We start from the raw sequence: 24,666 nt of genomic DNA, 5'->3' as shown, positions 1-24,666 counted from the left end.
GGGAAGTTTTTGCGTTGTGTGGCGAGGTGATGGATTTGTTGAATGTCTTCAGTTTGGATTGATCTGGGAAGTTATTGTGTTGTGTGGAGGTGATGGATTTGTTTAATGTCTTCAATTTGGATTGATCTGGGAAGTTATTGTGTTGTGTGGAGGTGATGGATTTGTTTAATGTCTTCAATTTGGATTGATCTGGGAAGTTATTGCATTGTGTATCGAGGTGATGGAATTGGTAAATATCTTTTATGTGGATTGATTTGTCATCTTCATTATATACCTGCGTTGTGTGGTGATACCCGTTGATAGCTTTTATGTGCCTACGGAAAACTAGTATGTACTTCCATTTATATATTACATGCTCCAGTCATTTGCGTTTGTGGGACTGGTCATTTCTTTTGCACTGATCACTGAAATAGCGTTCACTTTGAATCAGTTCAACCGTGTCGGAGTTTCTCATAAAACCCTACTGGACGCCATGTTTTAATCGACCGGAGATACTGCAAGGGCTTACTCGTTAATTTAAAACAAACAATACTAAAAAAACATGATCATATTACAACAAAATATTTGTGCGGGACATAGGTGTCTGGTAATTGCGTGTGGGCCAACGTCTAGATTACAATCAACTATTTCCTGCGGAATGCTAAGCAACACGTGGTTACAGAGAAGTGCTACTATACCTACAACTAGGATACCTACAACTACAACACAGATGCCCGCATACGCAATCTGTGTACCTCGTTCAGCGAGTCTGGTACTTAGCTCAGATGCATAAGTAACGGAGTCATTATTACAAATACCCTATAGTATCTATTATGTACCTACGGAAATAGCCTTTATACTTCCGTTACCATTTCAAATGCTCTGGTACCCTACGGGTGGGGACTCGGCCTTTTCTCTTAAAATATTCATGAACTGATGGTAAGAGTGTATTGGCTTAACCATGGTAGTGTTGCTCGTCAACCCCATAATCTTGAATGGCGTGTTTTAGGCCACAGATTATACTTACATCGCTTACCCGTTAATTGAATTAGAACACAATAGAATAGACACGATAATATAACCGCAATATAGTTGTGTGGCATATGGAAGTCTGGTACGTAGCTGTGTGCTGAATTTTAATCAATGCTACGCCTCCAAGTTATTACACGGTAATACAATTAGAATAATGTATAAACAAAATAAAATATGGTTTGTACTCGGACCGCAACCCTATATGTTGGAATCATTATTCATATACCCTCTGTAAGCTATTGCGTACTTACAACAACCGTGACATTATACTTCAGTTGCAATTATGTATGCCCTGGTTACCTGTGGCTGGGGAAACGGTCCTTTTTTTTTTTTTCTTCAAATAGCATGTATTTACTGCTGATGGTTAAAGAAGGCATCAACAAATACTTAAGTTGTATGACACATGCACTTGGTTAGTATGACGAGTTTAATACAACAACTATACCTCCTAGTAATAACCCAAAAATAGGATAGCATGTACTTTCAAAACAATTAGAGATTACATTAACCATCCGTCCCTACAGAGCTACATCATCAAATGCCTCAGTACATGAAAAATATACCTGCAGAATATAACTATGAACCTTCACAACTTCATCATATACCTGCGTGAGAGGGCTACATACCACTTACTACTGCAAATAAGTCGATGGATCCAACCGGTTACATCCTAGAGACACAAAAAACAATTACAATATAGCTATTGAATATGTACCTACTGTCTTAATATATACTCCTGGAAGCCAAAAAGATGTACAATGAAAAAAAGGTTCGCTAAGCTATTTGTTGCTTGCAACTTCTTCTATTATGTCCAAGACGCCCACAACGACCACATTTCCGTGCATTCTTTACCTGCTGGGACTCGAACCTTCGCTTCTTTGGCCGGCCTGGTTGGACAGACGACGGAGGAGGGTGAATTTGGTCCGCCTGAATTTCAACAATCACGTCCATATCATGCGTCGGTACGGGATTTATTGGCTCCTGGTACGTTTTTCTGTAAGATTCAATGCTATAGTAAAGATCGCAAAAATCATAAATTGACATACTGCATTTTTCAATGCAAGCGCAGACATGCTTGCAGGGCAATCGGAACATTTGCCATTCTCGACAAGAGCATTTGCGCGCCTCCAAATCGACTGCGTATCTTTCATTACAATCTGTTACCTCGAATACAGTTCTAGAGGATGAACTGCACTGTAGCCGTCGAGACGCCATGTACGATAGTGCCAACTTGCTCTCCTGTTTTGGACAGAGCCTTCCGTGCATTATCTCCGACTTTTCGCGGCGTTCATTCATCATTACCATCACTTGCCTTCTAATGGTATCCAACATCCCAACGAATGGCATTGACCTCGCGGATCTCACCCAACTATTCCATGACTCAGCAATGTTATTATTTATTATTCCCCAACGAGTGCCTCTGAATAGTGAATTTGCCCAACATTCTGGGTGTGATTGGGTAATGAAGTCCCTGGCCAATGGCATTGATTCGACCACAGAACTAATGTGGTTTTCGAAATCTCTCCTCAACGGAGCATAGGCGGCCTTATTGAAGACAGCGGTCCATCGTTTCTTATTATGCATTGGGTATCTCCGCATAACCTAAAAAAAAGACATTTTATGGCTGATCATAACCAGTGATGTTCATTACAGATTAATATTGACGTACATATACCTGGGTACGGAAGTTGTCCACTAAGTGTCGGAGACAGTACGCATGATGTGCTCCGGGAAAGACGCACGAGATTGACTTTAGTAAACCCGAGTGCCGATCCGAGAAGAATGTGTACTGTTTCCAATCCGTACGTCCCTCACATTCTAAAACAGATCGCAGCTTCCAGCAAAACCACTCCCAATTTTCATCATTTTCCGTAGACACAGCTGCAAGTCAACAAATAAGAACACAAATAAATACAAAGGTTTCCAACGTATAAGGGTACATACGTGCCTAAAGAGAGCATGGAAAACAGCATACACGAACAGCTATACCCAGCATTCTAACAAAATGACAACTGTAGCTAATATCAAATTACGTACCAGAAAATGCTAAAGTAAACATCCCATCATCCCCATCCACTGCAATTGCACTTAGCAGACACCCTTTGTGTTTGTTTTTTATATGTGTCCCATCAAGAAAGAGTAGGGGCCTGCAACCCCTAAAAAAACCCAGCCGGCATGCACCTAAACAAACAAAAAGGCGTTGGAAACGTTTGGTTGCCTGCTCAACTTCGCAGTCTATAATACTTCCCGGATTTGACTCCCGAAGTGCATGACAGTACCACGGAAGTTGTGAGAAACTGTCTCTACCTCCACCATTAATTGCCCTTATCGCATTCTCTTTGCCACGCCATGCTTTATGATATTTCACGTCAATCCCATAATCTGTTTGGATATGCTCCCGGATGTCGGATGCCTTATACGCTGGCATAGAACGTATCTTATCTTTGTAGACCTCAGAAATCCAGTTCGCATCGGCTGCTGGATGATCTCTTGATTGCAATAGACTCATAGTACATGTGTGATGTAAATTGCACTTACGAATGCTGAATGATGCATCACGAGCATGGAAGGATGCATAAATACGCCAACCACAGCCTTTGTCGATGCACACCGCAATAATTTTGCTCGAATCATTCTTTTGGTACCTGAAGTGTTTCTGAGTGGCAATAGAATAATTCTTCAGTAACTTTCTAAACTCCTGCGGTCCCTTGAATGTCTGCCCTTCCCCGACAATGCATCTCTGCATTGCAATTAGACTAGTACTTTCGTCGGGAATAAAGATACCATCGGCGCAATCTTCGTTCAATCCAGAACATTCGGCCTCACCCCTACATTACAAATACAATAATAAGAATGAAAATTATATCAGATGTAAGTAGTTCTAATTTTATATGGTAATAGATATTTTCAGAGTAAATGGAAAAACATGGGTACCCATCTTACTCAACCGAGTATGTCCACGGTGTCTATGGTTACCTACCGTGTCATCCAGGGTATTTAAAAGAACAACTGCATCTATTCACCGTAGCAGGCTACGTGATGCAGTAAATGCCATGGGCTACAGAAATTTCAACGCATCGATCATGGTACACCTACCTAAACCGGATTGCTAGAGGATATTGACAGTGGCGTGTGAAGAAGGAGTGAAAATCGTTAAATACCTTCAAGACGTTATATCCCCACTACATATCTTTACAATCTCTTCAGTGGTTCGTTCTGCACCGCGCTACTACAAAATCGCGGAGGTGGATACTTACTACCTACAAACAACATCGCAACAATATACCACGGTATTGTTGTATGCCAATATCATGAAAGAATTATTACTAACGTAACCTATAAACAATATGTTTTTAGATGTGTTGAACATGACATTATAAGCGCTTACAGACTGCATTCTTACATACTGCATTATAAGTGCTTACAGACTGCATTCTTTCATAAGGAACAATTGTGACTGCATTCTATAACAAAGTTTAATAAAGACTACTTAATTACAAATGATGAGTAACGTACCTGCGTCCAACCGTGCTTCGGAGAGGCACGCTCTGGTGCTCGCTTCTGCACCGTGCAATCATATCCACAAACATTACCTTTAACAAGATATGCATTCTCCACATATTGGCGACATCATCGTCACACAATAACGTCACGTAGCTTTTCTGAATAGGTGCAATATATTGGAGTTTTACCGCCTCAATACTCACTTTATTCCATCTTTTCGATATATTCCGGTAAAGATCCTCCAGCGTGGTGCCCTCTTCTAAACGAATTACATGATGCTCACCTTCGTAGGAACATATAATTAATAATTTCAGACTACTTTGCTCCATGTCCATCGGAACCTAGCGATCCAACCGATGAATGTATGAACTATATTAGGTCGTATGGGCGATTAGATAATCTTACCCAAAATACACTAAAATCATATGTTCTTACGGAATTCTAGTAATGTCTTGATCCTCAATAGCAACACATTACCCATTTCACAACAAAATTTATTATCAAAATCACCCAAAATAATACCCAAACATTTTCTTCCAGATAATAATTTTCCAACTAAGATATCGATACAAAAACACACCTGGTACATCTAATTTCGCCGGAGAACAAGAAAGACGGGCCAGGGAACCGGTGACAGCCTTCGGTAGTTCTTCGACCGAATCAACCGACACAAAAACACACTTGGTACATCTAATTTCACCGGAGACCAAGAAATACGGGCCACGGAACCGGTGACAGCCTTCGGTAGTTCTTCGACCGAATCAACCGACCGCCGGCGACAGGGAACCGGAACAGAATTCGGAGAGTGCCCTAGGAAATTTTTCAATCGAACCAGACAAGAAGCGGCGATGTAAAATCGGGCGAACAATTAAGAACCTTACCTGTGCGGGATGTGGCTTTCGAGCTCACGGAAGAGGACAACGGCTTGACAAGAATTTTTTGCGCGAAGAGAAATAGAATGAAGAGAAATACGATTAGGGAGGAAGAAGAAGGAAGAAGGAAAAAGGGGGGAGTGCAGAACAATTTTTTATCATTAGGGACTGAATCCCAAATGATAAATGGACAGAGAGATTTTTGCCAAATTGTCCGTTTAATTAATTGATATTTAATTATTATTAGATTCGTTAATTTTTATTTTTTTTAAATGGTAGAATTGATAGGAAAAAAAAATTGGCATAGGAGAATAGTATATATTTACAAATTAATAATAATAATAACAGTATTAGTACTCTCTCCATCCAAATAAGATGCAACATTTATTTTTGACACGTAAGGTTTTAGGTGGATAGTATTAAATAGGATAATTTAAAAATTAAGTAATGTAATGGAGAGAAAAATATATATTTTATTTTTTTATTTGAATTTTATGATGGGATAAAATATGGAGAGATATTAAATATAATTAATTATTTATTGCAAAATATTTGAAACGTAACAAAAAAAGATATTGCATGGTGTTTAGAAAAGAGGGAGTACTGTATTGATATATTTTTCTTATTCCCGGAAATAGCCCCGACCTTATCCAAAAGTCCGTCCACACCCTCTACGTGCTGATGCTGATGCTGATGCTGATGCTGCTATATCTCTGTCTCTCTCTGCTACTCTACTCTACTCTACAGTGGATTAACAATTCCATCTACACAATTCTCTCTCACTGCGCCCACCACCTTAGCTTAGCTTAGCTTAGCTTATCTTCAAAGTTGAAGAAGAAGAAGCAGCAGCAGCCATGACCAAGGAGCTGAGCGAAGAGCCGGGCGCCGCCGCCGCCGCTCCCCACAAGGACTACGAGGACCCTCCACCTGCCCCGCTCTTCGACCTAGATGAGATCAAGCAATGGTCCTTCTACCGTGCCCTCATCGCCGAGTTCATCGCCACCCTCCTCTTCCTCTACGTCTCCGTTGCGGCCGTCATCGGCCACAAGAAGCTCAACGCCGCCGATCTATGCGACGGCATCGGCATCCTCGGCATCGCCTGGACATTCGGCGGAATGATCTTCATCCTCGTCTACTGCACCGCCGGCATTTCTGGTTGCTACTACCAAAAATCACAATTTCCAATAGTCGTAGTTTCTTTCGATTGATTGATACAGTAGTAGTAGTATTAGTTTAGATGATTGGGGAGTAATTGGATGATGATGATGATGATGATATCTGCAGGCGGACACATTAACCCGGCCGTGACGCTGGGGCTGTTCCTGGGGCGGAAGGTGTCGCTGATTAGGGCTGTGGCGTACATAATATTCCAGAGTTTGGGAGGCATCTGCGGCGTGGGGCTGGTGAAAGCTTTCATGAAGACCTACTACAACAGGTACGGCGGCGGCGTAAACGTGGTGGCCCCGGGCTACAACAACGGAACTGCGCTCGCCGCCGAGATCATCGGCACCTTTGTGCTTGTCTACACCGTCTTCTCCGCCACTGACCCCAAGCGCAGCGCGCGTGACTCTCACGTTCCGGTGAAATATTATTGAGATTTCATTATATATATATATATATATATCTAAGCTGCCATCATTCTAACCTCACCTCAGCTCCTAGTCGTTATTAAAGTGTTGGTTTGGTTTTGGCGTACAGGTTCTGGCTCCACTCCCCATCGGATTTGCGGTGTTTATGGTTCACTTGGCCACCATCCCCATCACTGGCACCGGCATCAACCCGGCCAGGAGCTTCGGGGCCGCTGTCATCTACAACAACCACAAAGCTTGGGATGACCACGTAAGCAGCAATTGAATTGATTTGTTTGATTGAATCGACTCCATCTATATCATTAATTTGGGGAAGTAACTGTAAATTGTAATTGTAATTGTAATTGTATGAATGGATGTGCAGTGGATATTCTGGGTAGGGCCTGCGTTGGGAGCACTGGGGGCAGCGATATACCACCAGTTCGTACTCAGAGCAGGCGCCATTAAGGCTTTGGGCTCCTTCAGAAGCAACGCTGCCAATTGAATTGAATTGTTGATTGATTTTTATCTTTTACATGGGTCTCTCTCTCGCTTTGTTTTCTTCGTCTGTTTCGTGTGTGTGTGTGTGTGTGTGTGTGAATTTTATTTATTATTATTAATTAATTGATGTATTTGTTGACGATTGAACTGCGTTAAATGAATTAGAGGAGAATGTTGTTGTGAATGTTTTTGTTGGGAATCTGATAATTTCTTTTAATGGAGTATTATCTTATCCATATTGCCTCAATGATAGATATCTCTCAGCATTTTCCTGGATCTAATTAAGGCAGAGGGAGAACAGGAAGGAAGGAAGGAGACAGCGAGGGCAATCCAATGATGGATGGATGGATGGATGGATGACATGCGCCTCCGCCGCCAGCGCCGCCGTATGACAATTGGAAGATGAGGAGAGTGTAGATAAGATTGCCAGTCTGTTAGTGTTAATAATTATAAATGATGATGTCAGCAAGTGTTAGGTGACTGTTGGAATCATATCAACTCTAATTTAAATTCCAGTTTTGTTGCTTCAATGTATAATACATTCTCGTCCTACATAAAATATTTATATTTTTTTTATTTTAATCGGTTTATAAGATGTTTTTTTTTTTTTTTTTTTTTTAAATATACTATTTTCATCCTATTCGAAAGTTTTATTTATTTTTTAATATTAATATTTGAATATTAAATATTATATTTAAAAAAATATAAATTAAAAAAAATATAAAAATATTTCAATTAATATTTTATAATATTAATAAAAATATATTTTATATAAAAATTTATATAAATATAAAAATATTTTTAATATTAAATATCCATATAAGTAAATACGAAGGGAGAGAGTATATAATTATATATTTTAAATTTTAATATTTATAATTTTTTTGTATTATAAAAAAATTATTTTTATTGATATAATTTTTAGTTATTTACCGTTTATATTTTACTTCGACTTTTGTATCTCCAATAATACATGCATATTATCATTTACAGAATGATTAATTATTGTTCAATTAGTTTCAATTGAAAGTATTGTTTTTATTTGTACTATTGAAAAATATATATTTTTATTTCTTTTGAAGGGGTTTGCAGTAATTGCGTGAATTTTAAAATGAGTTTGAAATTTTGTGTTTTTTTAACTTTATTCGTTTGGTTTGGATTTGATGTTTTTATATATATTAATTCGATAGATGAAAAATATAATTGTTGATGTATTTTTTCAACAAACAAAAAATAAAATTTAAAGATATGGAGAATATCTTTAAATTTTATTAATTAGCGCATGAGATTAGGAATCTCTAAACACTGTACGGTACATAAGAAAATTAACTGGAAAATTAAAATGCTGGAAATTTAAAGTGGTGATCTTCGAATCTGACTTTGCTTTGTTGAAGTTGATTGAAGATAATTTCTCCAGAAAAATCCAAATTCTTAAATATCCCTTGAGAAACAGTACTGAAAACCGTCGCACGAACGGTTACAACGTCTCTTTTTCAACCATCTGCTAACCCTTCTCCTGTTGACACGTGCCCTCAACCGACCAAAGTATCATTCTTACTTGCTCTCAATAGTATCCGCCTCTTTGGACCGACCGCAGACCTTCCACCCTTTTGGCCCGAACGCAACTCTTCCACCTTATTGGTCCGACCACCAACCTCCCGATTTGCAGACCACCCGGCTTGTTTGGTCCAGCCGCAGACCTCCCGACCTAAAGACCATCCGACTTGTTAGTCCAGCCACAGACTTCCCGACCTAAAGACCATCCGACTTACTGGTGTAGCCGCAGACCTCCCGACTTTCCGACCTGCGGACCTCCCGACCTGAAGACCTTTCGACCTGCGGACCTTCCGAACTGCGGACTTTCCGACCTGCGGAGTTTCTGTTATGAGGACTTTCCGACCTGCGGACCTCCCGACCTGCGGACCTTCCAATCCGCTATTTCCTTCGAAATATATCTATTTTTCCTGAGTTTCCCACGGTGCCCCTCGGCCAGTTCGATCAACTCGATTGCTAGGCCCATTTTTCTTTCTACCTTGGGCTTTTTAACTTAATTCTAAATTTCATACGTAACAACTTGCCCGCCGCCAAGGGACTTTCAAACGCCATCTCTCAACCGTCGTTTGGAAGTTCACAAACCACAACCCTACTGCGAAATCACCTTGGCAACTGCATCAGTTACTGCAACGCTCCTGATTCCACAAAACGGTCGTTTCTTCAATACGAGCCTTTCTGAATCATAATCTCTACAACTCTAACCATGGCGAATCGATACATCCCTGCACTCCCCGTCGACGGATCAATCCCTGAAACCACTCTCGTACCGACGAAAATGCGCACTCCAACTGTTCGCCTTTACTGCACTACTCCTGAAGACTCCAACCGAATGAGAGAAGTCTTGGAGGCAAGAAATCTACTGGAGATCAACAACCCTAACTACAACACAACCCGCCTCCATGACAACATCAAAACGCACTTGACGGACCCCAAGGATCCATACCTCACCTGGTACCAAAGAGTAGCAGAACATTACCAGGGTCAATGGAAAACTCAACAAATCGATCAGGCCATACGTCTGTCAACTCTCCCATGTCATTTACATGAGAAAGTCCTCCTAGCCATGGCAGCGTTCTGGCACCCTGAGGTTTGTACCTTCCTTCTTCCAACAGCCCCTGTCGGCGCCACCCTCATGGATGTGGCCATGATCGCTGATCTGCCAATCGTTGGGGAAGACCCTGTAATGGGTGCCCTAGATGGGCAAGAGCCCAACTCAGACCACTTGGGCTGGTCTATGACAGATGTGAAAGAATGGGGCTGGACTAAATTTTTAATCGACCAACAAGGAGCAGACAGGACCCCTGTAACCGACCGAGAACACACAGCCTTCCTGCTCTTTTGGCTCTATAAGTATGTAGTAGTTTCCCCTTCGAAATGTGTCCTCCCTTCTCATCTTGATCTTGCTATACACATAACCTCGGGTCGGTTCTTCTCATTAGGCACCCTTTTCCTTGCCAATCTCTTTGAAGGGCTATCCAGGGTCAGTGCCCGCCTTACTGATAAAAATGGTAAAAAATTAGACACTGCTGCGTCGGGTCCTTTTTGGTTCTTGGAATTATGGTTCCGTCTCTATTTTCCCGACGCCTTTCAACTTGGTCATCCCCCCATTGCCCCCACGCTCTCTAGGAGTAGCCCTTAACCGACTTTGCTTAGGTCGTAATAACCTCCAAGCGTCTGATCCGATCATAACTGCCATCCTTACTGATAATCGAAATGATAGCCATTTCTACCCATGCAAAAGGTATATTGGTTATGCATCCGGCTTGTTTTGGCCATTCCCCGTTCCATCACCTTTGTCCCAACCAAATCCACTTCCACATCCTTATAAATATTTGCAGTCCTTACAAATCAGCAGATAAATATTTACTCACAAATCAAACCTTGAACACACCTGCCAACAGAAATTAAAATGCCACCCCGCCGTCCTCATATTCCTGTAAACAATTGGCAAGGTGTCATTCAACCCTTTTTCGTGGGTAATCATCCAGTTGGAGGTCATGCTGAAGACCTGTATGCATCCTCAAACAATTGGATTTCAAATTCAGGTTTTCCCAACGAGGCAGAAAGACCATCCATCGTGTCATACGCCTGATGGAAAACGTGCTAGAAGGATATGAGACCCTTCGGGATATTCAAAGTCGCCTCCCCGACATTGATCATCACATGGATTTGATTGAACATCATGTGGCAGCCATACTTCTAGACCTTGGCTGGGATCACACCTTCTCCAACCAACGTGTAGTCTTTTCAAGATTTCGCACTCTTTTTGATCGTGAACGCCAAGCCATAACAGACATGAAAGCCCGAATTGACTATGATCTTGAGAAGATGCAAGATCAGTGAGAGAAGTACCGACCTGGCTTAGAGGACCTTATTGATGAAGACCTAGAAGTAATCCCTAATCACTGGAATGAAGCTTCTAACTCAGAAGAAAATAATCCTCTGCACGACTCAACATCTGACAATGAATGAACCCTTGTTAGGTTCGAACCCTTGGCAAATGGGTTCTGAAAACTTACTGTTTCATGCTTTCTTGTAATCTGAAAAGGCAGGAAAATACCTCTTCAGATATCTAGCATTAATACAGTCGTGTACCCTTTTACCTTCTTGATTTATGATAATAAAGGCACCATTTCCAATCTCATTTTGAATTATGAATGGTCCCTCCCAATTCAGAGACCACTTCCCTAATTGATCAACCTTTTTATATGTTGGAAGAATAGTCTTCCAGACCAAGTCTCCTTCTTTGAATGTTCTGTAAAAGATTTTCTTTCCATAAGTCTTGGCCCTGATCTCATTTTGCTTCACAATCTGATCAATTGCATGAAGTCGGTTAATATCCAAACTTTCCAATTGCTGCAGTATCATTTGTTGATATTCTTCAGTAAATTCATCATTGGTAAAGCTTGTGCGTCCATATGAGACCTGCACTTCGGCTGGCAACACAGCATCTTGTCCAAAAGTGAGTTGATATGGTGAAAACCCTGTGGCAGAACTTCTGTTATTTCTATGTGCCCATATGGCTCGAGATAACAACAAATGCCATTTCCTTGGGTTCCCTTCAATCGTTTTCTTGATGATCCCAATGATAATCTTGTTAGCTGCTTCTGCCTGCCCATTAGCTTGGGAATAATAAGGCGAAGAATGATTCAGACGAATGCCAAACTCTACCAAGAAGCTTACAAACTTCTCCCCAGTAAAGACCAGACCTTGGTCGGTTGTTATTGAATGAGGTATACCATATCTATATACGATCTGATTTAGCACAAAATCGATCACCTCATTTTGATCCACAATTTTCAAAGCAACCGCCTCCACCCATTTGGTGAAGTAGTCTGTTGCAACCAAAATAAAACAATGATTCTTGGATGAGGGAGGATGGATTTTACCAATGATGTCCAATAGCCCAAGATTTAAAGGGCCATGGTTTTACCATAGCTTGCAATTCTGTGACTGGTAAATGAATTAGTTGTCCATGCCTCTGACATTCTTGGCAGCCCTTAGCAAATTGTATGCAGTTTAAAAAAATCTTTGGCCAAAAGAAACCTAAGCGATGAATGGCCCATCTCATGTTCAGACCTGCTCGATGAGCTCCACATATTCCACTGTGTACTTCTGTCATCACCTCCAAAGCTTGCTTGGGACCCAAACATTTCAAGAGCAATCATTCAAATATTTTTTTATATAATACTCCTTATACCAATTGAAATCGCAAAGCTTTCAATCGAATTCCAATTGGTACATTTGCTCCTGGATCTTGCAAATACATGACGAGTTTTGTCCTCCAGTCGGTTCCTGTTTCAGTCCTCCAGTCGGCTCCTGTTTCAGTCTCAGGGCCGACCTCTGCGCACATATCTTTTAGAATTCCCTTGCAAGCTTTTTGAGCTAAATCATCTGCAAATTGATTCTCCTTTCTAGGGACGAACTCAGTTATCACTTCGGAGATCTTTGATAGCAACCGACCTACCAAATCCCTGTACCTCCGTAAGTGGGGATAATTGCAAACATACTGTTTGTTTACTTGGTTGATCACCAATTGAGAATCCCCTTTTATAATAACCAACTGAACTTTTCTGGCTATCAAAGCCTCCAATCCCAAGATCAAAGCTTCATATTCTGCTGAATTATGGGTCATATCTTCCAATTGCAGCTGCAAATTGACCCTTTGACCGTTTGGTCCTTCCAACAAGACGCCTGCACCAGATCTATTTCCTGAGGTAGAACCATCAAAAAACATTAACCAATTTCGAGTGCTTACATAAGATATACACGCAGTCGGTTGCTCCTCATGACCTGTGAAGTCTGCCAAAAAGTCTGCTATTGCCTGACCTTTAACCGCCCTCAAGGGAGAATGATACAAATCAAAAGGGGCTAATTTAATTGCCCACTTCATAAGTCTCCCCTGCATCATAGGCCTTTGCATCATAGGCCTTTGAAAAATTAATTTGATGAGATCAACCTTTGAAATAACCTCAACTCTTCTGGGCAACATATAATGTTCAAGTTTGGTGCAAGCGAACACCAGTGAATAACACATCTTCTCTGGCATTGTATAATTTAATTCTGGTCCTGTGAGAGTCTTGCTCAAATAATAAATTGCCCTTTCCTTTCCATCATCTTCATCTTGAGCTAATAAGCAACTGACCACTTTATGAGTATTTGCCAAATATAGTTTGAGGGGCCGACCCTTCTTGGGAGGCATCAACACAGGTGGTTGAGCCAATGCTTGCTTTATAGCCTCCAAAGCCATCTGTTGGTCTGGTCCCCACTCAAAGGGGCTTCCTCCTGCCTTCAATAATTTAGTGATTAGTCTGACCTTGCCAGCAGCATTGGAAATGAACCGCCTGAGATAATTCACCTTCCCCAACAGACTTTGAATTTCCTTAACCGTCTGAGGTGGTCGGCTGGTAAGAATTGCCTTGGCTTTGTTACCGTCGATCTCAATGCCTCTCTCATGAACCAAGAACCCCAAAAAACTCCCAGCTGATATACCGAAAGCACACTTAGTCGGGTTCATTTTCAATTTGTACTTCTTCACTCGACTGAAAGCGTCCTTAAGATCCCTCAAATGTTCCTCAAAACTAGAAGACTTGACAATAACATCATCGATATAGACTTCCATAGACCTACCAATGAGATCATGAAAAATTGAGTTCATGGCTCTCTGATAAGTCGCCCCAGCATTCTTCAAGCCAAAAGACATAACTGTCCACTCATAAATGCCTAATGCTCTTGGACATTTAAATGCTGTCTTGTGAATGTCCTCCTCTTCCAAAAAGATTTGGTTATATCCTGCATAACCATCCATCAAACTGAAAATTCTGTGCCCTGCTGCTGAGTCAATTAGCATGTCGGCCATAGGCATCACATACTCATCTTTAGGAGTGGCCATATTAAGATCTCTAAAATCGATGCATATCCTGATCTTACCATTTTTCTTAACCACTGGTACAATATTGGCCAACCAATCTGCGTAGCGGCAAGGTCGGATGAAACCCACTTTGAGAAGCTTCTGAATCTCTTCTTTGATCTGAGGCATCAAGTTAGGACTCATACGTCTTGAAGATTGCTTACAAAGCTTGCAATCCTTCTTAATAGGCAATCGGTGTTCTATCAGACTTCGCTCCAGACCAGACATTTCTGAATAGTCCTATGCTAAACAATCAACATTGTTTCTTATAACCTCAAGCATCAATGTTTGTTGCTCTTCAGACAAATAACCACTCATCCTGATTACTTTTGGAACCAGGTCGGTTCCTAAATTAAATTCCAGCAAAGGATCTTGTGCTGAAAAAGTTGGCTCTGTTTTCTCTAATCGATCAAGCCAACGAAATTGTTCATCTTCTTGGAAATGAACATCATGTAAATTTTTGATTTTTTCTACTTTTTTTAAAAGCTGGTCTAAATAATACTGATTAATAAGTAAACTACAATCTTGTAAATCTGCACCCTCCATAAGAAATGTATTATATAAAGTAGGTCTGATTTACTCAAGAGCCATATAATACAACTGTTCTTTTAAAAGAACATTGAATTCTGGCCAATGAACTTAAAACCCTTATTTGGGTAGTCATTATCCATAAAAATCTGATACATTAGAAGTACATGACCGGAATAGAAAACTGATTCTTCAACTTGTTCTGATGCTCCAAAAGGATTGTCATTTGCCTCCATTTTGAAGACCTGGTTGCCTTCCCAGAACATCAATTGTTGATGCAGTGTTGATGGCACACATTTAGATGCATGAATCCAATCTCGTCCAAGTAGGATTGAATATGTGGTATCTGCATCCACCACGAAGAAGACAGAAGAAATCTTCTTTGGACCGACTTCAATGGAGGCGACCAGTATGCCTTCTGGTCTAGTCGGTTGCCCTGTAAAGCTAGTCATCTCAAAATCCACAGGAGATAGATCATGAATTCCCTTTCCTAACTTCTTGAGAGTCTTTAATGGCATTACATTGAAGACGGCCCTATTATCTATGAAAACCTTCGTAATTGGTTTCCCACAGATATGAGCATTAATGTACAGAGGCTTCAGATAAGATGCTATGCCTTCTGGAATGGGAGGGAAGATTATTGGAGGGGCCTCTGATTGAAAGTCAAGATCAGCAATTTTTGCCTATTCAGGCTCTTCTATAGACTCATCCATCAAACTTGCCCACAAAGGCTCCTCCTCAACCCAATTAATCTCTGTCATTCGGCAGGGGATACGTGGCCTTAGTCGAGATTTGACAGACCTTGAATCCTTCTCTCGAATTTCGTCTCCAACTTCAATTTCAGGTTGAACAGTCAAAGATTCCAAACGAAACTCCTCCAGTGATGGGTTAATGTTAACCTTCTCACAATATTGACACCTGAAACCCTTAGCTCTTTCATCAGACAAGCCTTTACCCTTCTTTTGCATGGACCGACCTCTCTCCTTGTAATTAGCAATATCCCATACGCTGGTCGGCTGCTTTGATAAGGCAGCCCCGATGAGCCAACCTTTCTCTGCCTCATTCGACTGCTCAAATGAAACGACCCTGATGGACCGACCTACCTCTGAATGCTTAGCAGCTCTTCGGGTGTCATTCGGTTGCTTTGATGACGTGACCTTGTCTCTGTATCTCGCAGCGTATCTGCGCTTGGCATTCCAAATCTGAGTACGATTCATTCCTGGGAAGCGAGGATCCACATCAATTGGTAAAGGTTTCTTATTTCGAGTCCATTTGCTTCCGACCGCACCTGTCCTCCTGGTCGGGTGGTCCCGAACCGAAGCCTGGTCCTTTAACTCCACATTAAAAGAACCATCTTGGTTGTCCCATTTTTCAGCCACTGTTTTTTCACAGACCTTGAGTTTCTCCTCTGGTCGGCCATTGTTTGATGAACTCTCTTTTTCCTTTCTGGAAGTTGCTTGTATATTAACCATTGTTGTGGTTACTTTCAGAAATGGTTGCTGCTCCACTCCCACAGTAATATATTTGAGCCGACCTGCCTTAATAGCCTTTTGGATCTCATTTCAAAAATGAGTGCATTGACTTGTATTATGTGTGAAGGAGTTATGCCACTTACAGTACGGCCTCCCTTTAATTTCTTCCTTAGTAGCCAACCTTTGTCCCTTTGGAATTCGGATCTGACCATCAGTTAGCAGAATATCAAATATCTCATCGGCCTTTGAATTGTCAAAGGTCGGTTGCCCTTTAGCTTCTGTTCCTGGTGCTGGCTTTAATTTAGAGCATACATAAGGCTATCCTGAAATTATTTCGGCCGTCGTCTTCTCTGTTTGATCATAATCAAAATCGCATGCCTCTGTTTCCATACTAGCCATATGTTGGCTCTTATTACGCCTGAAATTCTGATCCCTTTTCCTGAAAAGAGATTCTAAACGTCCAGCCTTGGATGCGATACTTGCCAAATCCTCGACATCATGTGCAGTGAGCGCATCCCTTAGGCGACCATGCATATTTCGGACCACTAAGTTGGTCATCTCTTTCTCATTGATTATTGTAGGACACCGTCCTTTCATCAATCGCACATTTTTAATAAACTGTGAAGCTGACTCTTCTGGATATTGTTTCATTTCCAATAAATCAGTCAAAGAAACCGTTGGTAAGGGATTGAAAAATCTGGCATGAAATGCCATCTCTAAACCTTCCCAAGTTTGTTTCTGCACAGGTGGCAGACTTACAAATCATGAAAAAGCAGTCCTAGTTAGGGACAATCCAAACAGTTGTAACTTGTAAAAAGGATTGTTACCAATTTCCCCTAACTGTGCTGTAAAACGCCCCACATGTTCTATAGTGGAGGATCCGTCTTCTCCAGAAAAAACATGAAAATCTGGTGGCCTGTAATTCCTTGGGAGAGGATATTCGTTAATAATCCTTTCTGGAAACGGTCTCTGATAAGCAGGTCGGTTGGCCATCTGAGGATTTAGACCAAACTGAACCCTCAAAACGTGAGCAATTTCATCACCCAAACGAAAATGTTGATGATCAGGAACATCGATGGGATTTTGCGCAGGAATAAGAATAGGATCCTGCACATGTCCCCCTGGCCTTTCCTCTCTTGTAATGTTCAGTTGAACATTTTCAACCCTTGGTCCAAAAGGAATATTATTTGGGAAAGTCAGAGGAGTCTTTCCCCTATCTATTCGGTTGAACGTTGTGGCGCTTGGAAGTGTGCTGTCCACATATGATGGCCCTGCAAAATTTGCTTGCATTCTTGATGGTGACGCCCCTGGCGGCGTCTGGGTGGGTTGAAGAGTAACCCTTGATAATGCTTGGTCTAACATGTTCTGCATCAGATTTTGTTGCTCGCGCAACATATTCTGCATAACCACAGTTTGCTGATTGTTCATTTGCTGAAGATAAGACAACCAATCGGTAGGTGGTTGGGGAATCTCCCCTGGATTTGGCATGACGGGTGGTGAAACATTTTCTCCCGCCGGTGCTGATGATGATTGAGGCTGTGAGCCTGCCATACTGATCTTTCTGATGATTCGGCCAGACCTCAGTCGTATGAAATTTTCTGATGATGTAGGATCGGGAATCTTGCCTTTCTCCCACTGTGATCGCCAATTTGTTGATGTATTTTTTCAACAAACAAAAAGTAAAATTCAAAGATATGGAAAATATCCTTAAATTTGATTAATTAGCGCATGAGATTAGGAATCTCTAAACACTGTACGGTACATAAGAAAATTAACTGGAAAATTAAAATGCTGGAAATTTAAAGTGGTGATCCCCGAATCTGAATTTGCTTTGTTGAAGTTGATTGAAGATAATTTCTCCAAAAAAATCCAAATTCTTAAATATACCTTGAGAAACAGTACTGGAAACCATCGCCCGAACGGTTACAACGTCTCTTTTTCAACCGTCTACTAACCCTTCTCATGTTGACACGTGCCCTCAACCGACCAAAGTATCATTCTTACTTGCTCTCAACAGTATCCGCCTCTTTGGACCGACCGCAGACCTTCCGCCCCTTTGGCCCAAACCCAACTCTTCCACCTTATTGGTCCGACCACCAACCTCCCGATTTGCAGACCACCCGGCTTGTTTGGTCCAGCCGCAGAGCTCCCGACCTAAAGACCATCCGACTTGTTAGTCCAGGCACAGACCTCCCGACCTAAAGACCATCCGACTTACTGGTCCAGCCGCAGACCTCCCGACTTTCCGTCCTGAGGACTTTCCGACCTGCGGACCTCCCGACCTGAAGACCTTCCGACCTGCGGACCTCCCAACCTGAGGACCTTCCGTCCCGAGGACTTTCCGTCCTGAGGAGTTTCTGACCTGCGGAGTTTCTGTTATGAGGACTTTCCGACCTGCGGACCTCCCGACCTGAGGACCTTCCGACCTGCGGACCTTCCGACCCTCTATTTCCTTCGAAATATATCTATTTTTCCTGAGTTTCCACGGTGCCCCTCGGCCCGTTCAATCAACTCGATTGCTAGACCCATTTTTCTTTTTACCTTGGGCTTTTTAACCTAAATCTAAATTTCATACGTAACAATACTACTTTCTTCGTCTAATAATTAGGTATTCATTTATTTTTTGTACGTAGTGTAGGCATTAAATATTAAATGTCTAAATTAAATTAAATATCATGTATTTTGAAAGAAAATAAAATTTCAATAATATAAATACATGGTACTTAATTATACACATATGTTAATTTTTGTACAATAAATATAAACTATTAATGCAAAAATCTGCTTAAAATGGAAGATATCGTACAAATATTACGTGTATAAATAGAACCATAATAAATTTGGCAGCAAATAAATTAATCTTGTCAATAAATGAAGTATATAAATAATATCTTCCAAAAAAGGCAATGATATAAAGATCTTGACGGAAAAGGAAGATTCCCAATCAAATCCGTCAAGAATGGAAAACGACATCTGATGGAAAAAGAAAGATTATAGAATCTTTTTATTGGCCAATCAGGACGCGCCATGTGACACCATCCGAAAAAGAAGCCAAGGCCACACACCCATATAAATAGGAGCCTTGGCCAATTCATTACACACCGAAGTTCATTTGAAGACTCGCGCAAGGGTAAGTCTCTCTAGACTCTCTGCAATATTCTTTATTGTTCTTCGTGTCCTTCGAAGCGTTCTTCGTAAAAAAGTCACCGATTTGGAAAAATGATCCAATATTGGTTGATGAATCGATGAAGTTAATGTTTTTCGTTGTATGCCCGAGCCGGAGGAAGGATCAAAGCTCCCAAAGCCATCGAGGAATCCATCAAAGCCAAGGAAGAGCCTCTAAAGCTGCTCCCAAAGCTTCAAGATGTTTGTCGCGTTCTTCGCCAAAGCATCAACTCGGCCCTCTTCGATCCAAAAGTCAAAGGGACACGCCGCCAAAAGCGTTATGGAGCACCAAATCTACCTCATCAAAGATCAAATTCCCTTGGATCATCCAAATGAGACATCAAAATCCAAAGCCGATGATCAAATCACTAACATGGATACCAAAGTCCTCCAAAAGGCGGCAAAGCCAAACCGAAGACCAAATCCCTTCGGATCAAAGGAGCCATCCAAATTCAAGTTGGAAAAATGAATCAACCCGGGAAGAGAATCAAAGGATCCGAATAGAGAATAGGACACGCATATATTTAAATTAAATATGATTTGTACGATTTTGTGTTTATAAAAATATAACACAATTTTTTTGTCTACAGATCTTTGGCACGCCCAGTGGGACAACCCTACCTTTCATCTCTCTTTCCGTCGAATTCTCAACAACCAATGGCTTCCTATAAGATCAAGACTTCCAATGCTGTGTCGAAAGCTACTGCTCTAGCCGCCGCCAAAGGAGTCGCTGCTACTACATCAAGAACCTCAAGTGCTTCAACGAATGCTGGAGTGATGACACGAAGCATGGCTAAAAGAGCACTGTCATTTTCCAAGGACGCACATCTGAAAATCACAGAGCAAAATCCACTCTATGAGGAGGACGAAAGCTTCAAGAGTACCTCCGCACCGGTCACCCCTTATGAAGTTGCAATTTATTCGGCTACATCAAGTTATGCCCCGGTGATGACCACGAACGCTTCAAACATAGAAGACCAACTCGCTACATTGTCCAAAGTCATTGAAGGGATATCTCAAGACACGCAGCAACAAGACAATGTCATCGCAAAGCTGCTTGCAAAACTAGACAAGCCAGAACCAACCAGCCATAATGCTCGAGAGGCCTAAGACGAAGCGGAAGCATCCACGGATCAATGCCATGGTAAAGAAAAAATGGCGGGACCAATGCCGTTTCAAACATCATCCGACTCTTTCATCTATCTATCCCAGCTTGACGAGTATATCAAAGGAGCTCTCAAAAGGGAGTTTGAAGGAAGTTCAAGGCCAACAAATATTTATGCCAAGCCTTACAGTTCAAGGATCGACACCCTCAAGATGCCGTTAGGATATCAACTGCTGAAGTTCTAACAATTTGATGGCAAAGGCAACCCAAAGCAGCACGTGGCACACTTCATGGAAACATGCAACAACGCTCGGACATACGGCGATCTCTTGGTGAAGCAATTCATACGGTCATTAAAAGGCAACGCCTTCGACTGGTACATCGACCTAGAGGCTGGTTCCATCGACAGTTGGGAGCAGTTGGAGTACGAGTTCTTGAACCTGTTCTACAGCACGAAAAGAACCGTCAGTATGACAGAACTCACCAATACTTGTCAATGGAAAGATGAACCAACAATCGAATACATCAACCGCTTGAGGATTCTGAGCTTGAATTGCAAAGACTGGCTGCCCGAGGCCTCCGGTATAAAGATGTGCGTCCAAGGAATGCACTGGGGGTTGAAATATATCCTGCAAGGGATCCGACCCCGCACTTTCGAAGAACTTGCTACCCGCGCTCATGACATGGAGTTAAGTATGGCTTCAAGCAGGATGCACAGACCACTAGTTCAAGAATCTTCAAAAGAAAAAAGATACGAAAGATATGATGCCGCAAAGAAAGGGAACAATGCCCCTATCAAGTCTTTCGGAAAATAAGCATTGGCCATAAAAGCGACGACCAAAGCACCAGTGAAGATCCAAAGTAAAGAAAAGGAAGTTGCAAGGAAAAGACAGTCAACTCAGACAGACAGACCTCCAAGGCCAACCCTTAAAGAGTTGCAATCCAAAACTTATCATTTCCTGGATTCTGACGTCTCAGGCATCTTTGACGATCTACTCAGAGAAAACCTCGTTGAACTTCCGAATTCAAAAAGACCGGAGAAAGCTGGAAAGGTTGATGACCCAAGATACTGCAAATACCATCGTGTCATAGGACATCTCATCCATAACTGTTTCATCTTTAAAGACAAAGTCATGGAGTTGGTTCGTGAAGGAAAGATCACTCTTGAAGACGATTTTGCTATTGTTAATGTCACTTCAATCATGTTCGGGTCTCTCAAAGTTGACATAAAAGACGAAGAATCATATTGCCTCACTACTGAGAAAGATGGCAAGGCGGTCGGAGACAAATCGAGTGAAGAATGTGCCATGATAACTTTCACTGATGAATATTTAATGTTAGGATCCAAACCCCATAATCGTCCATTACTGGTCGTGGTTTATATCCATGAGCAAAGGATTAGCCAGATATTCTTAGACGGAGGAGCCGCAGTCAACGTCCTTCCTCTATACACATTGCAACAATTGAGAATACCAGTAGATCGATTGTTCGAGAGTCGTATGACAATACATAGATACAATCAAGAGGGACAAAGAGCACTTGGCACTATAAGATTGAGACTGCTAATCGATGAAATGGAAACTAACCCTTTGTTCTATGTCATAGATGCAAAGACATCTTTCAACGTTCTTTTGGGAAGACCATGGATATATGAGAATGGTGTAGTTCTATCAACGTGGCACCAATGCTTCAAATACACTCAAAATGGAGTGACAAAGAAAGTTCTCGGAGACACAATGTATGCCCCGATTTCGGAGTATATAAAATAATATTAACAAAAAATATTTTTATAATATTTTGGGATCAAAAAATTAATATTTTGGAATAAATTTTATTCCTATTTTATATATTGATTATAATTATAAAAACTGTTAAACGGATAGATATCGATAAAGATAAATATAAAATATAATATATATAATAAAATAATAAAAAATAATTGATAATAATAATAAAAATATAATAATAAGGATTAATATGATGATAATAACGAAAATAATAATAATAATAATAATAATAATAATAATAATATAATATATATAAAAACAAAAAACCTACCTTTTCTTCGAACCGAAGCAGAAGAACGCGAAGGAGAAGAAGAAACGCGCAGGAGAATAAGGCAGAGAAGAAGAAAGAGAAAGAAAAAAAGAAAGAAAAAGATTTAGCTGTCCGATTTTGATTCCGACTTCGGTATTGTATTCCTTGTTATACGTAGAATTTAATTATGGATTTTAATATGAATTTTGATATTGGTGATATTAAATTAGAAGTTCTTCAAAAAATTCATAACTGGCTATTTGGCTATTTAATCGACTAATTTCTTTTGTTGATAGCCTATTCGTAGTCCTAGCGTAATATTTTGAGAATTTCGTATCGATCCGAGCTGAATTGAAAACGGCAGTTTACTGCACCTGCCTGTATATTCATATCTTTAAGTATTTTTATTTAATAATCGGGCGATATAAATATCCTGAGGTATAAGAGTTTTATATTTAGAATATCGTATTCTACTAAATATATAAGTTTGAAACCCAACGAGCTAATTATAGAAATTAGCTTTTGAATAAACAGGTAGCTGATATGAATAAGCATATAGCTCATCTGATTTGAGTAAATAATGGGGCAGGTGTATGTTGGAGGAGATTTGAGTGAGATTGCAAAAGTTAGGGAGTATCGATACGAGGTAAGTAGTAAGGAATTCAATCTAATTTTAAGAAATTAGGTATGCATGTTGTATGCGATTCTGATTAATATGTTAATGTGATATTATGTGAATCATTTTGTCAATGCATGTATATATTTATATATATATGTGTGCGTATGCATGTGGGAGACTTCACGGTTTATGATATTTGATATACGTATTTGATCGCATTGGTGAATTTATGAAAAGGAGGATAGGTGAGCTGTCTCATCAGCCCTTTTCGGTAAATTCACTTATTTGGCATGTTGCACACATATTGCACGGTTTATCGGATATATTTTATGGATCTATCGTTTAGTTGCCGTGTGCGATAGTGCTACGCGAGTGCATCATCTGGGGTTAGGATATTCGACCCCGATGCATCGTAACACTTTGGCGATAGTGGACGATAGTAGTTGGACAACTGGGTGACTTAGTCGTACGGTCATTCAGGGATTAGACCCATTGTAGTTGAGACGTATTTGGTCTAATCATTCGTGTTCGGTGTTGTTCCACTCATTGGACTGATCACTGGTGAGGTCTACCGGTAGTTTAAGATCATATGCCAAACTCCAAACGTGATCCCGTTAGGGCGCGCGAGGAGGAGTAGAGTTTTCGGGTTTCCCTTGGGTGATTCCAAGTTGCACGGATTCTACTATATTACACGGGATAGGGCTAGTCAGTGGGGATCCTATCTTCGCTATCACAGACTATGGGGCGTCTTGTGGTTAATGGCGACAATGTTCGACTATCCATGTATTGATTGTGGGAGTCGTATGGTGCGTATATGGAAGTGACCGGATGACCGTTATATTATTATGGGTTTATCAGGTCTTTCCTTGAGCCGAGGATTTTCCGTCTATTTATTGATGATGGTCTAGTGAGCTTGTTATTACGGGACCGAGGTTATTCCGGCTACTCACTTAGAGAGATGCAGTGAGCCTATTATTATGGAGCCAAGGTTATTCCGGCTGCTCACTTCGGCGGATGTATATATATTTGTGCATGTGCATTGTTGTCGAGTTTGATATCTTTGTTGCATCATTTCACTATTGGCATGACATGACACGTATTTTATGATTGATGGAAATTAGACTTTACTTTAAAAGGCATGACATGACATATTTCACGTTAGTTCTTAAAATAGATTTAATTCTAGACTGCTTTTAAGAAAAATATTTAGTGCAGGTATGCATGGCACCTCCAGGACAGGGGACGTCTCGGGATATAGAAAGACGGGCTGAGTGAGTGAACTTACATCTATTGTATTATATGTAAATTTTTAGCCGGAAA

The 24,666-nt window shown here is 40.9% G+C and overlaps 3 protein-coding genes across 3 annotated transcripts; 2 read left to right on the top strand and 1 right to left on the bottom strand.

Annotated features, from left to right (window-relative positions):
* Positions 1-1,529: 1,529 nt before the first annotated feature.
* LOC127252499 (uncharacterized) lies at positions 1,530-4,066 on the bottom strand. The gene is made up of 6 exons (XM_051276692.1): positions 4,035-4,066; positions 3,049-3,839; positions 2,687-2,892; positions 1,864-2,613; positions 1,679-1,681; positions 1,530-1,574 (listed from the first exon to the last, which is right to left on the bottom strand). The coding sequence occupies exons 1-6, from the start codon at positions 4,064-4,066 to the stop codon at positions 1,530-1,532; spliced, it is 1,827 nt and encodes a 608-aa protein (XP_051132649.1).
* Positions 4,067-6,106: 2,040 nt separating this feature from the next.
* Positions 6,107-7,640, top strand: LOC127252536 (aquaporin PIP2-7-like). The gene is made up of 4 exons (XM_051276750.1): positions 6,107-6,542; positions 6,672-6,967; positions 7,086-7,226; positions 7,341-7,640. The coding sequence occupies exons 1-4, from the start codon at positions 6,242-6,244 to the stop codon at positions 7,458-7,460; spliced, it is 858 nt and encodes a 285-aa protein (XP_051132707.1). The 5' UTR covers positions 6,107-6,241; the 3' UTR covers positions 7,461-7,640.
* A 13,340-nt stretch (positions 7,641-20,980) lies between these two features.
* LOC127252498 (uncharacterized) lies at positions 20,981-22,459 on the top strand. The gene is made up of 2 exons (XM_051276691.1): positions 20,981-21,383; positions 21,669-22,459. The coding sequence occupies exons 1-2, from the start codon at positions 20,981-20,983 to the stop codon at positions 22,457-22,459; spliced, it is 1,194 nt and encodes a 397-aa protein (XP_051132648.1).
* The last annotated feature ends 2,207 nt before the right edge of the window (positions 22,460-24,666 follow it).

The sequence above is a fragment of the Andrographis paniculata genome, unplaced genomic scaffold, assembly GCF_009805555.1.
Source record: "Andrographis paniculata isolate CXL003 unplaced genomic scaffold, ASM980555v1 Contig46END, whole genome shotgun sequence".
Taxonomy (NCBI): Eukaryota; Viridiplantae; Streptophyta; class Magnoliopsida; order Lamiales; family Acanthaceae; genus Andrographis; species Andrographis paniculata.
The sequence above is the reverse complement of the archived record's forward strand: the minus strand, read 5'-3'. Positions and strand labels throughout refer to the sequence as shown.